The 12,191-nt window shown below is 40.1% G+C and overlaps 1 protein-coding gene across 1 annotated transcript in view; it reads right to left on the bottom strand.

The window, feature by feature from the left end:
* The window catches only part of COL2A1 (collagen type II alpha 1 chain), a 100,123-nt gene that overhangs the window by 19,712 nt on the left and 68,220 nt on the right, over positions 1-12,191 (bottom strand). Inside the window, exons 37-43 of the mRNA XM_070740898.1 lie at positions 10,855-10,908; positions 8,290-8,343; positions 8,060-8,167; positions 6,998-7,051; positions 4,039-4,092; positions 1,478-1,639; positions 1,275-1,382 (exon numbers count right to left, since the gene is read on the bottom strand). Of these exons, the coding sequence (XP_070596999.1) occupies positions 1,275-1,382; positions 1,478-1,639; positions 4,039-4,092; positions 6,998-7,051; positions 8,060-8,167; positions 8,290-8,343; positions 10,855-10,908 (594 nt within the window). The remainder of the gene's footprint in view (positions 1-1,274; positions 1,383-1,477; positions 1,640-4,038; positions 4,093-6,997; positions 7,052-8,059; positions 8,168-8,289; positions 8,344-10,854; positions 10,909-12,191) is intronic.

The following is a 12,191-nucleotide window of genomic DNA, read 5'->3' as shown; positions in this document are numbered from 1 at the left end:
TGAAAATTGTCAGAAAAATCTGGCAGAATTGTCTGAGCAACTGATAATATTTTTTTTATTTGAGCCATCTCTAATATCCCAATAAAATACAATTTCCTCTACTAAGACAGTAGTTGGTTACTGATTCAGGTAAGTATGAACAAACTGTGTTTTTGCTATGTTTCTTAGCTGGGGAAGAACACTTTATTCCCAAGAGATCAAATGCAGAGAATGCAATTGATATACACTGCTCAAAAAAATAAAGGGAATACTTAAACAACACAATATAACTCCAAGTAAATCAAACTTCTGTGAAATCAAGCTGTCCACTTAGGAAGCAACACTGATTGACAATCAATTTCACATGTCAGCACATTCAACTTTGTACAGAACAAAGTATTCAATGAGAATATTTCATTCATTCAGACCTAGGATGTGTTCTTTGAGGGTTCCCTTTATTTTTTTGAGCAGCGTAGTTCTCACAGATGCTGTGATGCCATGTTGAAGGGATACAAGCCAGACTACGAAAAATCAACAGAACACTTGATACAGTAAGTAGCAGCTTAATACTACCACTATATTCATTCATCCATCCATCCATCCATCCATTTATTTATTGGATTTGTATGCCGCCCCTCTCCGCAGACTCCAGGCGGCTAACAACAGTAACAAAACAGCATATAACAATAATCCAATACTAAAAACAGTTAAAAACCCATTACTGTATTATAAAAACCAATCATACATACAGACATACCATGCATAAAATTATAAAGGCCTAGGGGGAAAGTGTATCTCAATTCCCCCATGTTGAAAGCACTACCAAGGTGCTTCTGTATTGAAAAGATAATAGCCAGTGTGACATCACCGTTGCCCAGGGGATGGCTGAGGCGGCTCCTTTCATGCCCCCAGCATCTTCCCACCAAAGTGGTACCTGTTTGTCTATTTGTATTTGCATGCTTTTGAACTGTTGAATGGACAAAGTAACAGGAACTTATTCTGCCAGGCGGGTTGTTCTCGGGTTTCGAACTGCTGAACTGCTGATCTTTGAATGGTCTTTTGAGACTCAGCATCCCACCCACATGAATCAACACAGCCCCTTTAGCTTAACTCTCAAAACATTAAAAACTATTATTAACCTAATATCGATTTTGTAATAAAAAGAAAAAGGTGACAAAAGCATTGGACATCTCCCAAATTCAGAAGCTGGGAAATGGAATGTCCAAGGAACTGAGTGTACATTGTTCACGTTTCAACTTATATTTTTCAAGGTCGCTAGCCTCCAAGGTACTTACAGAAGGCCCAGGCAGACCAGGGAAGCCTCTTTCTCCTCGCTGACCAGGAAGACCAACTATTCCTCTCTGTCCTGCCAAACCCTGAGGTCCAGGTGGGCCATCTGCACCCTGATAAAAAGAAAGGAAGACAGGAAGGAATTTGCCCCAGAAATAGCAACGGGCCAAGTCAGTAACTTATACAAGACCACGAGCTGAATACATACAGGAGGGCCATCCTCTCCAGATTCTCCCTTCTCGCCTGCGGAACCAGGTGGGCCTTGCAAACCTGGATCACCGGTACGTCCAGCTGGACCTGCATCGCCACGGGCACCCTTGGGACCGTCTTTTCCAGAAGCACCAGGTGGGCCTGCGGAACCCGGATTACCCTAGAAAGAAAAAAGAAAGCAAATGCAATCCTGGGTTGTATAAACAGAGGCATAGAATCAAGATCACCTGAAATATTAGCTTCACTTTATAAAGCCCTAGTAAGATCACCACACCTGGAATACTGCAACCAATTTTGATCACTATATATATTTGATCACTATATATATCACTATATTTTTATATATATATATATATATATATAGTGATCAAATATATATAGTGATCTCTCTCTCTCTCTATATATATATATATATATATATATATCTATATACAGTATATCTATATATATATCTATATATCCATATATCTCTATATATGTTTTTGTAGATTTTCACAGGTACAGGTATGACGGTCTTGGCATATTTGGGTTTCTTCCCGTGTAGGATTTGGAAATTTTTGGCGACGTTTCGACGAGGTCCCACTCGTCATCTTCAGGCTGGTGCTTCTGTCCTTGTATTCGCCCTAGAACAAGGACAGAAGCACCAGCCTGAAGATGATGAGTGGAACCTCGTCGAAACATTGCCAGAAATTTCCAAATCCTACACGGGAAGAAACCCGAATATGCCAAGACCGTCATATCTCTATCTCTATCTCTATCTCTATCTCTATCTCTATCTCTATCTCTATCTCTATCTCTATCTCTATCTATCTATCTATCTATCTATCTATCTATCTATCTATCTATCTATCTATGATGTTGAGGCTGGAAAAGGTTCAAAGAAGAGCAACTAAGATGAGCAAAAGCCTGGAGACTAAAACGTATGAAGAATGGCTGCAGGATTTAGGTTTGGCTAGTCTAGAGAAAAGGAGAACTAGGGGTGATAGCAGAATTCCAGTATTTGATGGACTGCCACAAAGAAAAGGTTAACTTATTTTCCAAAGCACCAGAAGGCAAAACAAGAAACAATGGATGAAAACGAATCAAGGAGAGAAGAAACCTGGAATGAAGGAGAAACTTCCTAACAGTGAGGACAATTAACCAGTGGAACAGCTTGCCTTTAGAAGTTGTGGATGCTCCATCACTTTAAGAAGAAACTAGGGTTAACCCTAACCCTAACCCACTTATCTGAAATAATATATTTCCTGCTTGAGCAGGAGGCTGGACTACAAGACCTCTAATGTCCCTTCCAGCTCATTCGTTCTAATTCTAAATCATAAATCATCTTAACAAAAAGAAATGTACATGAGCTGGAGTGGTTTGAGGAATCAAACAACCACTCCTTATATAAGATTTATATAAAAATGAATGCCTTTCAGAAAAAGTCTATCTTGTGTAGAAAAGAATGAGAAGCTGTTTGTTTATGGGACATTATAGTTTGGGGTGGCTTATAATGGGAGTTGGGATTCTTCAAAAAGGAAGGAAATAAAAATGCTCTCTTAAAATTGTGTAGTAATTCTCTATTTGTCTAAAATCCATCAGAACCCAGAAAATAAGGACGGATTCCTGGAAATGCCATTTTCTTGCCAGAAGCTCATAGGTATGTCTAGAATCACAAAAGCTATCCAGTTTTCTGTTTCTCTTTTATAACATGACCTTGTCCATCCTGCTAATTTAGCAAGTGTTACTTCGGTCATTGAGAAGGATTGATTTTTCTTCTCTATGATTGGTTCATGAAAAAGTCAGTGGAAATGGTTTCTGAATTGTCTTCTGTAGCTTTCATTGTTGCCATGCAACCAGAACTCAAGTGACTGGAAAGTCTGAGAGATCACAACTAGCAGACACATCTTTTGTAACAGGGATCAGGGCAGACAATGGCATTTGGCGCTCTCTTTCAATGCTACAGCTCCCTCTGCTGGTATAAAGCCTATGATGTTTTCTCCTCTGAAGAAAAAGCCAGCTAGGAAGAAACTCATCAGGATCAATTGGAACTTTCAACCAATACATTTGAATACAGAATTTCTCCTCCTTTAATATTTTATTTTATTGTATTAACATGATAATACAATACAATGTGTTGAATGTGTACGATTGTGTATTCGGGGATTTTATGACACTGTTTATGTTATATTAATGTTTTTTAATTGACTTTTAAATTTTTATTAGATTTGTAATGTATTGTATTATTGCTATGTTGTGAACCGCCCCGAGTCTCCGGAGAGGGGCGGCATACAAATCTAATAAATAATAATAAATAATAATAATCTACCCTATGTAACATGGCAAGCTTTTTCTTTTAAATGGGATTCTAATTTTATCCTCATAAGCAAGTTAAATTATGTTTCATTTTGTTTCCTGTTGAAACCTTTGAAACTTTGATCCACCATTTCAGTACTATAAAGTGGTTGAAGCTTGGGAAAGAGAGCTTACACTTTGATATGCATATTCTTCTTCTTTCAGCACTACTGATATTAAAATGGGGTGGGGTGGGGGAACAATGGCAGACAACAAAGAACTCACATTGGGACCTGGTGGTCCAACACGTCCTGCTGCACCAGGAAATCCAGTGGCGCCCTAGAAAAGAAGAAGATTTCATAAGCAAAACACCTCAATTTAAACACACTGACGAGCAAGTGGCCCATTTCTTAAGAAATAAAGTTTGATTTCAGTAATATGCCTCAGAAAATATGTTGGAAAGTGTATCCTGGGGCGATACAGATAGAAAGATCTCCACACAGCCTCAGGGTTCACTGGGGGATTCTGAGGAGATTGTTTTACCTCAGTTTAACCTATCCCACACGGTTGCTGTTATGAGTACAAAATGAGGGCCCAACCAAAACAAGGTTGTCTTAAGTCATTGGAGGAACTGCAGGATGCAAGACGTTCATATCTACTGCTCCAAAAAAAGAAAGGGAACACTCAAAGAACACATCCTAGATCTGAATGAATGAAATATTCTCATTGAATACTTTGTTCTGTACAAAGTTGAACGTGCTGACAACAAAATGAAATTGATTGTCAATCAGTGTTGCTTCCTAAGTGGACAGTTTGACTTTATAGAAGTTTGATTTGCTTGGAGTTATATTGTGTTGTTTAAGTGTTCCCTTTATTTTTTTGAGCAGTGTATAAAGGCATGCAATATATTCCTTTTTTTTGTTCTTTTTAAAAGGAAAAATCCCTCTAGATTCTGAAGGTCAGACAAAGGTCAGACAGATATTCTAAGAAAGACCTATATGGAGTTAAAACCCCTGCTGGTATTTACTATAAAGAAGAAGGGATGTGCTTCCTCTTCCAACTTTGGATGGAGGAGACAACCACTTTCAGGAGACATAAATGACAGATTGCTTGTTTGTGTTAATTTCACTAACAGACTAAGTCCACTAAGCCCATTTCCTAGTAGATTTAGTAACTCTGATCCCGAATCCCCAACCAATATTTTTCTAATTTAGAAGCAGGTAGATTTTTTTTGGCTTGCTGGACACAAAGGCTGCTCTGGTAGGTAAAACAAAATAAGTTTTAATGAGAAGAGAAACTATCTACTTCTACCTTCTACATTTCTCTGGAGAGACATGGTACGTGGCCTTCTTTGTCCTAAAGGAATGCTAATGGGGATGGATATTTCCAAATACTCTTCGAAATAAATGTTATGTTGACAGTTTGGTTTGCAGCACGGCTGCTTCCAATTTCACTTCATTTTTAATTAAAAAGAAAAAAAGAACATTTGGAAGTCAGATGAGACAGAGAACCTTAGGCAATATATGTGGGCACTGCACTGCACATGGATATTAAATTGAATATATTTTTTTGCTCTAATTTGCAGCCCATCAGAACATCCACATTCACTAATAGCACCAGACAAGACAATTAGTTCACAGATGGGTACAGACTGAGTTGCAATCTTCTCTTTTCTACAAGGTAGAGGTATAATTTGCTGCTTCCTGAGAAAGATTGATTAATAAAAGCATCTCTTATTGATTTGACTGATTTGCATCTTCTAAGGTCAGCCTGGAGATCAACAAGAACAATGACTTTATTCTAGGGCTGAAATCCAGCGGGCCTGATAGGTTCTGGAGAACCGGTAGTGGAAATTTTAAGTTGTTTGGAGAACCGGCAAATACCACTTCTGGCTGGCCCGAAAGTGGGGAGGCAATGGGGATTTTGCAATATCCTTCCCCCAAAATGGGCAGGGAATAGAGATTTTGCAGTATCCTTCCCCTGAAGTGGGGCGGGAATGGAGATTTTGCAGTATCCTTCCCCTGAAGTGGGGCGGGAATGGAGATTTTGCAGTATCCTTCCCCTGAAGTGGGGTGGGAATTAAGATTTTGCAATATCCTTCCCCCAAAATGGGCAGGGAATAGAGATTTTGCAGTATCCTTCTCCTGAAGTGGGGCGGGAATGGAGATTTTGCAGTATCCTTCCCCTGAAGTGGGGCGGGAATGGAGATTTTGCAGTATCCTTCCCCTGAAGTGGGGCGGGAATGGAGATTTTGCAGTATCCTTCCCCTGAAGTGGGGTGGGAATTAAGATTTTGCAGTATCCTTCCCTTGCTACACTCAGCAAGCCATGCCCACAGAACAGGTAGAGAAAAAGTTTGAAATTCACCCCTGCATTATTCCCTTAAGAAAAATATAATGAAGACATGTCTTGTAAGACGTGCACTATGAAATGCTGAGCATAAAGCCACCAAAATAGCCTTCCTCAATACAACTCTCTCCAAGAAAACCAAAAAGATTACCCCAATTCTAACCATCAGAACTATGATGGAATTTATGATTCAACATGCTGGGAATGCAAAAATTGGGGGTGGGGTTTACATTTACCTTAATTTCGAGCAACCCAAAATCCAAAGGAAGGATTAAAGATAAATCTCTCATTTGATGGTATATAGGGTGTTTTTTAACCACAATCCAGGGAGTTTCTGATTATCTTCTTCTGGATGGTTTTTAATTTAACAGGCCTATAGCTTCCCTTCTAAGTATGTAATCATTGCTTAGATTTTTTTTTAGATCAGTCCAGATTGAGCTCTATTGCCATCTAGTGGGCAATTGTCACATGACATGATATTGGTAAAGCATCCTTTTGTGTTGTTACCATTATTTTTGTAGGCAATAAGATAAAAGAGTCAACAATAGGATGTGAAATCTTTTTTGGTCTTGAAGCTGCATTTTCATTCATCTTCAGAACAGCTGTTTTGACATATGTTAGAATAAAAGTGGAATGGGTGTTCCCTGAGGTTATTCTTCAGCTACCAGCTACAAAGCCAAGCGGAATAACCATTGACTTGATTTCTCCAATACGCATTGCTCATCTCCATAGCTGATAATTCCCCTTATCGTTACCCACATTGCTTCAAAGAACGGTGTCACAGCACATCTCATTCACGTAAAGAAAAGCCATGAACAATGAACATTAATGCTACTTTCAAAAGAGCCTCCGTGGAAAACAAAAAGTAAAGGAATTGATTCACCAAATATACTCACTGTGGGCCCTTGTGCACCGCGAGCTCCTTTTGGACCTGTCACGCCAGTTGGACCCTGTTGAAAAGCAAAATGAAATCAGGAAATCGGGATTTTTTAAATGCACTTTTCATTGCTGATCTATGTAGCATCATTTTGGTGCTACATCATATCATACAGGTAATGTGACACATCACATCACATCATACACATCACATCTCCTGTATGATGTGATGTGCTACACCACATCATACAGGTGAGCATACAGCATCACTCACCTGTATGGAATCCACACTGCATAACAGACATTAATACAATTGAAGGAGTCCAGAAATACTTCACAAGAAGAGTCCTCCACTCCTCCTCATGCAACAAGTTACCTTACTCCTCCAGACTTCAATTACTATGTTTAGAAAATTTACAGCTACGCCGCCTCCGAACTGATTTAACTGTTCTTCATAAAATCATACATCACAATGTACTCCCTGTTAGCGACTACTTCACCTTTAACAACAACAACACAAGAGCACGCAATAGATACAAACTAAATGTAAATCACTCTAAACTAGACTGCAGAAAATATGATTTCAGCAATAGAGTGGTCAACGCCTGGAATTCACTACCGGACTCTGTTGTTTCTTCCCCCAATCCCAACATCTTCAACCTTACATTATCTACAATAGACCTCTCCCCTTTTCTAAGAGGTCTGTAAGGGCCGTGCATAAGTGCACCTTCGTGCCTACCGTTCCTGTCCTAATGTCTTTTTTTATCTTTTCTATCTCTACTTTATACTTATATTATGTTAAACATACTACAATACAATACTATATTTGTATGACAAATAAAATAAATAAATAAAATAAATAAATAAATTTTGTTCAGCAGCAACTAGCCTTCCCCAGTTTTTCCACCCTCTCGATAGACCTCTCAGCATTCAGAAGCTATGCCTGTGGTGCTGTGGGACATAGTACTACCTTCATGGACAATGTGCTAAACTTGTGTATACACTTGGATTAGCAGCTGGAAAATCCCTGCTTTACAAACACACACACTCTTTCTCCCTGTATGTGTGTGTGTTTCACTGACCTGTGGACCAGGAGCACCAGATGGCCCTTGTGGACCAGGGGATCCAGCATCTCCTTTCTGGCCAGATCCACCTTGCTCGCCTTTAGCACCAGGCTGACCATCAGCACCCTGCAATGGGGAGAAAAGTGGGAGAGGCAGGAGGAAGAAGCCACAATGGTTAAACACCAAGAGCGACTGGACCATTTAAATATTAGAAGTGTGACAGCCTGGAACTGTCATGCAATACTCACAGGGGGGCCAGCAAATCCAGCAGGGCCAGGGGGTCCGGTTTCACCACGCTCACCCTGAAATGGAAAGAGCAGTCACAAATGGAAAAAACCCAAGGTCACATACCCCTCAAACTGGCCACAGTTAAGAGATAAGAAATAATGTAACCCAGATGATGAAATTAGAACTCTAAGGTTTTAGTAAACGATAGTATTAAGGTATATACCTAAATTAAAGTTAATATTTATTTATTTATTTATTTATTGGATTTGTATGCCGCCCCTCTCCGTAGACTTGGGGCGGCTAACAACAGTGGTAAAAACAACATGCGACAATCCAATACTAAAACAGCTAAAAACTCTTATTATAAAACCAATCATACATACAAACATACCATGCATAAATTGTAGCAGCCTAGGGGGAAAGAATATCTCAGTTCCCCCATGCCTGACGGCAGAGGTGGGTTTTAAGGAGCTTACGAAAGGCAAAGAGGGTGGGGGCTATTCTAATCTCTGGGGGGAGTTGGTTCCAGAGGGCCGGGGCCGCCACAGAGAAGGCTCTTCCCCTGGGTCCTGCCAAACGGGGAAGTAATTATAATAATTATAAATATGTTCAAGATGATGTAAAAACAGGGAAAAGATATTAAGGAAATAAGTTCCTAAAAAGAAAACCATATTAATAGTCTGCCAGATAAAAGGTTTTGTTTCTCTTTAAAGAAGAAGTCACTCAAGGAATGGTAAAGAGTCCTTGGAAAGGGGCGGCATCAGGGGTGGGCTGCTGCCGGGATGCGGGAGAACGCAGTGGGGTAGCAAAAATGGAGCCCCACCCCAGAGCACCCAATTTGCACTGAAAGATGTTGAAAGAAAATGCAGGGCGTCCTGCACAAGCCACGCCCACAGTGTGGTGGTAAAAATTTTGGTAGCCCATTACTGGATGGCATATAAATCCAATAAACAAATAAACAAACAAATAAATAAATAAAAGAAGGGGAGGGAGGAAGTAGTTTTTGGAGAAAGTTAAAGGAGGAGAAGAGAGAGGAAGAAAGGAAGGTTGGAGAGTGGGGAAGAAAGGTAGATGGGAGAGATGGAGTGTGTGTGAGGGGAGTGAGAAAATGAGACTTGAATGCAGACCTGATTTAGTGTAAAGTGTAAATACAGATATAGAAATGATTAGGAATATGAAGTTAGGTACTTTTTAAAAATATGTTAGTAGGTACATGCATCGACATTTGTGTGAATATATGTGGGGGGGGGAATAAAAAAAAAACCTTTTTACAAAAAAAAGAACCTGGCCACAGTTGGCCAATTTCTACAGCCGCAGGGGCAGTTCCGTTTTCTAGAGGCTAGTCTAGGGACAGGATCTCTCCAGCTGTTTCAGAGATAATAGGATCTGCAATAAGGCTGCTGTGACCCAACAGATATGCTTCCTACGGCTCAGACACTATCCAGCAATTGTTTAGGAACACACAGTTTCCTAAGATATTCTCAGGGACCTTGCAAATCATCTTTTCAGAACAGCCCACAGGGTAGCTCTGCAGCACTGTTTGTTCCTTCTCAGATGCTGCCGCTACTCTGCATAAATACAAGAGCGAGTGGCTTTTCCTTTCTACAACTTGGAGAAATTCATGAGTTATCAGTTAGACTCTAATGGGCTTTTCTACCGATAGATGCTAATCAAAACAGCTGGAGTCTTCCAAGCTGATCTCTACATAGTACAATAGAGGGAAAGGGAGACAATTTGCTCTTCACATGGAAACAATTCAGTAAAAGTACATCTACATATATTCCTATGCTTCCTGTAGGAGTTTAAATTAGATTTAGATTAGATTTATTGGATTTATATCCTGGGTCTTGAAAGCTTAGAACTGCGGCGCCTAAAACACGATTTAAGTATTGCCCACAAGATCATATGCTGCAACGTCCTTCCGGTCAACGACTACTTCAGCTTCAACCGCAACAACACAAGAGCACACAACAGATTCAAACTTAATATTAACCGCTCCAAACTTGACTGTAAAAAATATGACTTTAAGAATCGAGTTGTCGAAGCGTGGAACTCACTCAGTAGTGTCAACTCCCAACCCCCAACCCTTCTCCCTTAGACTATCCACGATTGACCTCTCCAGGTTCCTAAGAGGCCAGTAAGGGGCGTATATAAGTGCACTGATGTGCCTATCGTCCCCTGTCCAATTGTCTTTCCTTATCTCATATATCATATATATTCTCTCTTTATCTATCTATCTATCTATCTATAATATATATATATATATATATATATATATATATATATATATATATATATATATATATCATATATATTATCTCCTTATCTCTTATATCATATATATTCTCTCCCTCCCATCTACTTCTCTTCTTTTTTACTTTCTATTGTTATATATATTACTTAATGTCTATTCTCTTCCATATGTATTGTATATTGGACAAAGAATAAATAAATAAAAAATAAATAAAAATAAATAAATGGTTTCCTATTAGGATTTCTACACTGATGTGGGCTAGCCTGAATCTCTTCCCCTGTTTATCCCAACAAACTTCATTGGAAGGTTTCACAATGACAATCAAACTCACAGGGGCACCACGAGTTCCAGAAGCTCCACTTGGGCCAGGGGGACCCGATTCACCCTGCAGGGATAGAAAAGAAGTGAAAGTAAGACCATGGAGTGTTTGTTGCTGAAAGAGAATCTCTTCCACCATTACCAAAGGCGGTAAAACTCAATATGGCCAATGGCTAGTAAGATGAATGGTCCTGAATTTTCTTAAGATGGCAAGAAGGTACATAGCAGGTAGTCCTCAACTTACAACAGTTTGTTTAGTGACCGTTCAAAGTTACAATGGCAGTGAGAAACTTAAGGCTGTTTTTTACACTTATGACCGCATCCCTACAGTCACGTGATTTACATTTGGAGGCTTGAACAGCTGGTTCATATTTATGATGTTTGCAGTGTCCCGGGGTCACGTGATCTCCTTTTGTGACCTTCTGGCAAGCAAAGATAATGGGGAAACTGCTGAACTGCCATGTGACTAATTTGAAACAACTTCAGCAATTCATTTAAAAACTGTGGCAAGGAAAGTGGTAAAATGGGGCACAACTCGCTTAACAGGTTTCTCAATAACATATAATTCTGGGTTGAAAGTTGGGATTGTAAGTTGAGGACGACCTGTATTGTATAATTACACCTTTAATATTTTGACAGGTTAGTTTATTTAATTGAGCAACTGAACCACTGGGCACTGCAAGGAATTAAGAACAAGAAGACAATCCTTGTCCATGTCATGATTGCACTGCAAACAGTGCAGGTATAGTAGGGAGAAACAGGCTGAGATTTGGATATACCCATTATGGCGAACCTATGGCATGCATGCCACAGGTGGCACATGAAGCCATATTGTAGGGCATGCAAGGCATTGCCTTACGTCAGAGCTCCAGTGCACACTAGACAGCTGATTTTTGGCCTTATGGAAGGCCATTTTGCCCTCTGGAGCCTTCAGGGAACCTTCCTTGAAGCCCCTGAGTGCAAAAAACAGCCCAATGGGCAAACCGGAAGTCCAGAAAAGCGGGCTTCTGCTTTGCTCGTTGTGCTGTTTTTTTGCCTCCAGAGGCTTCAGGGAAGCTTCCCGGAAGGCTCCAAAGTGTGAAAAGTAGCATAATGGGCAAACCGGAAGTACTGTCCCAGGTTTCGGTGAGGCCTGTGTGCATGCGCAGGGATGGGGGGGATTGTGCGCATGCACAGGACAGGTGGGGTACGCATTATGGGGGGGAAGAAATGGGTGTGGGCACATGCACACACACCCTTTTGGCATGCGAAGGTTCGCCATCACTGGGATACACTCTGGAGACTAGCCAGACTAACTAAGGATAGAAGATACAATGGATTCCATGGAGCCAGAACAAAACAGCCAAGTAA

This window comes from Erythrolamprus reginae, chromosome 2 (assembly GCF_031021105.1).
Source record: "Erythrolamprus reginae isolate rEryReg1 chromosome 2, rEryReg1.hap1, whole genome shotgun sequence".
Taxonomy (NCBI): domain Eukaryota; kingdom Metazoa; phylum Chordata; class Lepidosauria; order Squamata; family Dipsadidae; genus Erythrolamprus; species Erythrolamprus reginae.
The sequence above is the reverse complement of the archived record's forward strand: the minus strand, read 5'-3'. Positions and strand labels throughout refer to the sequence as shown.